General features: G+C 42.0%; 1 protein-coding gene across 1 annotated transcript in view; it reads left to right on the plus strand.

The window, feature by feature from the left end:
• naa25 (N(alpha)-acetyltransferase 25, NatB auxiliary subunit) overlaps nt 1-5,026 on the plus strand; it is a 29,199-nt gene that overhangs the window by 19,077 nt on the left and 5,096 nt on the right. Inside the window, exons 15-23 of the mRNA XM_015376833.1 lie at nt 1,036-1,135; nt 1,214-1,365; nt 1,451-1,576; nt 1,653-1,896; nt 3,446-3,569; nt 3,666-3,731; nt 3,814-3,911; nt 4,014-4,124; nt 4,217-4,357. Coding sequence (XP_015232319.1) covers nt 1,036-1,135; nt 1,214-1,365; nt 1,451-1,576; nt 1,653-1,896; nt 3,446-3,569; nt 3,666-3,731; nt 3,814-3,911; nt 4,014-4,124; nt 4,217-4,357 — 1,162 coding nt within the window. The remainder of the gene's footprint in view (nt 1-1,035; nt 1,136-1,213; nt 1,366-1,450; nt 1,577-1,652; nt 1,897-3,445; nt 3,570-3,665; nt 3,732-3,813; nt 3,912-4,013; nt 4,125-4,216; nt 4,358-5,026) is intronic.

The following is a 5,026-nucleotide window of genomic DNA, read 5'->3' on the forward strand; positions in this document are numbered from 1 at the left end:
GTGATTGGTTGGGAGGAAGTAGTGACTAGCATAAACCTACATGCTAGGCTACAATGAGAGGGAAGGAAAACTGTGTTTCTTTATCGAACTTTTATCGACTCATTTTTTCTATTGCGGCACACGTCTATCGATCGATATATATCGTTATTGAATTATCGCCCAGCCCTAATTAAATTAAATTAAATTTAGTAAGCAGATAAATGGAGGCAGAAGATGTCTTTCAGTCATCAATGCACTCATTCAGCGACACACAGGAGCTCTTTCAAGCTGGGCACCGTTTCATTCACAACACCTGTCCCATCAACCAGGAATCAGAATCAGAAATACTTTAATAATCCCAGGGAGACATTTCTTTAGTTACATTACTCCATCTGTAACAGATTGACTATAGGACCAGTTTTATATAACAGTATTTCATACTATATATATAATTAGGGGGTCCCCACTGCATCTCGCCATCAGTTTGGGAGACCTTGTCCTGGAAAACGTTGGAAGACTCCTGCTTTACAATGTCAGAAAGCATCTTTAAAAGTTAAATATTTTGCCTTTTATTTATAGGATTTTACTTTTTTTGCGTAAATGATCGACTTTATTATCCGAGAATTTCCAAGTTTATCTCTGGAACGTGTGTGATATTCCTTTCGTCTGCCAAATGCTCTCTGGTAACTCGATATATCTGCGATGGTTCAAGCTTCACATCATGAATCTCCCCTAAACTCTTCAAAGGTTTTTGCTTCACAATCCTCTCAAGGCTGCAGTTATTCCTTTGTGCATATTTCTCTTCTGCCCTTTTTCCCTCCACTTAACTTTCCGTCGATATGGAAAGTATGAGAATAGAGCCCTCTGATACTCTTTTCTTATGTTTGTTTCACTTTTTTTAACTGAATCATCAGTTTACCTTACTTTTCTTGAACTTCTCTATAATCTTAACCAATGACAGAGTCAAAGACATCATTTGAATCGATTTCTGGATGTTGCCTCTGAGGCTCTGACTGTCAACAGATGTGGATAAAGCCACTTTTTTTGTTTTTGCAGGTATCTTTTAACCCGTTATGCTGAGTCTCTGGGTCAGTTCGCTGCAGCTTCGCAGTCCTGCAACTTCTCCCTCAGGTTTTTCCACTCCAACCAGAAAGATGTAAGTTCACCCACTCTAAATTTCAGAGTCCTCCGGTGCTCCTAACTCTCTAAATAATGTTTGTCCTTCTTTTTCTAGACCTCAGAGTACATCATTCAGGCGTACAAGTACGGGGCTTTTGAAAAAATCCCAGAGTTCATTGCTCTCAGGAACAGGCTGAACCAATCGCTGCACTTCGCCCAGGTTCGCACTGAAAGGATGCTGCTGGACTTGTTCCTTGAGGCTGATATGTAAGCGCAGACCAGACATGCAGAGTTAAAAACTGTTTGTTTCCGGGTGATTCTTATTTGATTGAGAGTTGTCTTTGTTTTTCAGCATCTTGAGTCTAGAGGAAAGTGTTAAGGCCATGTCTTTGTCTTCAGAGGAAGACGATATCCCCTGGGATAGTTTAAGGGACAACCGGGACCTTACTGTATTTACAAACTGGGACCCCAAAGAAAGGTGTGGAAACGTTTACTTTTAAAGAAACAAACACGGAGCTCAGTGAAGCAACATGCCGGCTGTTTTTCTCACACAGACAATTAACCGATGAGCAGCGGACTCGGTCAATGGAGGAGGAGTCCGTTTGGCTGCGGATACGCTCCCTGACGCTTCGCTTGCTCGCCTCGCTCACGGCGTCAGGACACGCTCCCTCACAGCAAAACTCTGAGATTTCCAACGAGAACGGAGTCGGAGACAAAAGCTCGCACCTGCGCAGCCTGCTGCCCGAGCTCAACGAGACGCTACAGATGGCAGCGCAGATCGCAGAAAAACACATACAGGTACAGATTAAGGAAAGCTCTGATTCCTGCTAATCTCTTGGTTTTATCATATCGCTCTATGATATGACTTAGTTTATTTGAACTTCAGACTTTTTATTCTTAGACTTCCCTGTTTCTACCAGTGTGCCTCAGGGTTCAGTCCTTGGGCTCCTCTTTTTCATCAATAAACCAATTTCCTGCTTTCATCTTCCATAAATTTGGGTTTCTATTTTCATTAACTGTCTCAGTAAACCAGATATGAAAATCCATCACCTTTCATACCTACTATTTTTAAACACTTCAAGTCGTAGGGAAGTGGCTGTTCCAAGCTTAACATTTCCGAACTCTCCCGATTGGTGCACGACTTTACACGAGTGAATAAAGTGAATGTGGTTGATTATCAAGGGGGCGGGATTGTTGTGGCGGAAGGTTCGGTCATAGGTTCACAATCACGTGTGGTTGTGGCTGGTTTCTTGGAAGCATCTTGCTAACCAGTTAACAACTTAGTGCTAGTAGGTTCCCAATGGGAATTCCATTGGGACCAAGTAGCACTAAATTGGTCACTTAGCAACAACACAGTCAAGGAACGCTATGGACAGAGGAAACATGCATGCGGAGGAGAGTTTAGTGTCGGAGGTCGTGGATGAGTCTCCTCCATCATAGATTTTTTATTTAGAGGAGGAAAATGGGGACGAAGATGTTGTAGAAGAGGACGCCAGGGCGGCAGAAACTTGGTTTGGTGTAGAAGGCTTCCAGCCGTACATGTTTGAGCCCTTGCCTCGCAACGCTGCCAGTTCTGTTAGCTCTACGCCTGCTGAAGACACAGACGTCCATCCCCGTGAACACTGGGACGGAACTCAATGGGAAAATAAATGATTCTTATTTCAACTGTTGCGTATATTGGCTTCGACATATGAATCAAGATGCTATGACCGAAAAAATATGATTGACTGATGACCGTTGATATGCGATTGGCTGGATTTAGGTGTTCTGGCTGACGTATAACTAATGATAAAATAATGAAAGAAAACCCCCCCCACCGATTTTAAGACAGGAGTTCTACATTTTGAGACAATATGGTGTGATAAAGAGTACATTTATATACATATTTAAGCCAGAATGATTTGGCGTTTAAATATGACTTCCCTACAGCTTTAAGTTAAAAATATCATCACTAGATTGTTTATAAGAACCCTAAGTGGTCTCAGGAGGTGAATGAAACCGTACTGTCGCTGATTGGGATTTCGTCTTGCAGTGGTGCTGCAGAAATTTCAGCCCTAATATGAACGACACGCGTTAGGGCCCATATGTTCATGTTCCGGGCCCCATCCAAGGCTGGCAGCTGCAGTTTTCCACTGAAATTACCCAAAAATAAGAGAATCAAAGTGTTGCAGTTAAAAGGGCACTGAAATAAGTTCTGGTCTTATTGGGTCGTATCCGGATCGTTGCCTCATTATTCTGTGAAGGGGAATGAAGGACCAGTTTGGCCTGTATTCTATAACAATAGCAATTGTTTTGTTATTTAATAAATGATTCTCCTGTTGGTTAAGTTTTCTTCTTCTGCTTTCAGTACCCCCTCCTGGGCCCCCCCTCCACCCGGCTAGCCTCGGCGCTGTCCATCGGCAGCTGTCAGTGTCAGGCCGCAGCCCTGCAGCTGTCGGTCCATCTGCAGGAGCTGGAGTCGGCGGGACTCGGTAGGAGAAAATTACCTCCCCTTCAAAGCCAGCTGAAGAGCTGTTTGCTGTTTCTCAGCTGACGCTTCCTGTGTTTATGTATTCTTTTTTTCTCAGACGAATCGTCGGAGCTTCAGACTCAAATCTGTAACGTTTTTAAATCGTTGGTAGTTCAGCTTCAAGGTGAGGTATCAGCAGGTTTCCCTTTTAGCCTCTGCTCTCTGTTTTGTTTAATATGCTTCATAGTTCTCTGCTTTTTCTACAGAAATGCTTAATAAATGCAAAGGGGACTTATTGGAAATGAAAGAGAGCAAATTGAAAACCCAACCCTCCTTATTAGAAAATCTAGTTTTCTTTGTTGAGGTAAAACTCTACACCTCTTTGTCCCCTCATAGTTTTTTTTTTTTTTTAGTTTGTTTCTCCCTCTGAATTTGACTCAGACGCTTTGATTGGGTTATTCTTTAGACAGTCAGCATAGTGTTGTGGACCGCTAGCTACTGTGCCAAGATCCTACGACCGCTTAAAACAAGTTTACAGAAGAAGAAAAAGAAGAAAAAGGATGCCAACTCAGCTCAGGTAGACCCTCCGTCTCTGTTAGTTGAACTCTAATTGTCTGAGATCGTTTCTGGACTCGTCTAACATCCACACCTTGGTCCTCTGTCCTGTAGCCGTTGGTGGTCTGTGGATTCCAGGAACTGAGTGGGAGCTTGCAGGAACTACTCAACCAGGCAGCGGAGCACATCAGAGGGCAAGAGTCTGGCATTACAGCCCAAAAGCTGGCCAGTTTAACCTTGGAAGGATTCTCACAGGTAATGATCATTCTTAATGAAGAAGGAAAATATCATGGCTGTTAAAAACAAACATATCCAACTATTGACCCACTTTAGGATTAGATCTCCTTTCCATCACCCTAATCCTTAGTTCTCTTCAAAGTTTTTCTGTCAAATTTATGTTCATTAATGGGTTTTTAAAACTATTATTGATAAATATAATAATAAATCAATATGTGACGTGGCGTAAAGGCACTTAAGGCTGTTAGATATTTCACCAAGTCAACCTCACATGGGCACAATGCAGTAATCATCACATTTATTTATTCCAATTAAGACTGATGTAGTTGAATCTTTCTTGTGAAAGTTTTTTCTTAACCACTAGATGGCCTCAGTGAGCATTTAATGCAACAGTAGGAATACAGATTTGAACAAAGCCTCATCTCATAACTACGACAGAGTATTAGGGCCACACATGAAGAGAAAAAATATTTTTGCCATGACGAGATTAAACTCGACATGACGACATTAAACTCAACATTTCGAGAATAAAGTTGAAATGTCATGTTGAGTTTAATATCGACGTGTTAAACTCGCCCTGTCGACTTTAAACTCGGCATTTCGAGAATAAAGTTGAAATGTCATGTTGAGTTTAATATCGACGTGTTAAACTCGCCCTGTCGACTTTAAACTCGGCATTTCGAGAAT

The sequence above is a fragment of the Cyprinodon variegatus genome, unplaced genomic scaffold (genome assembly GCF_000732505.1).
Source record: "Cyprinodon variegatus isolate N-32 unplaced genomic scaffold, C_variegatus-1.0 Scaffold142, whole genome shotgun sequence".
In the NCBI taxonomy this organism is placed as follows: domain Eukaryota; kingdom Metazoa; phylum Chordata; class Actinopteri; order Cyprinodontiformes; family Cyprinodontidae; genus Cyprinodon; species Cyprinodon variegatus.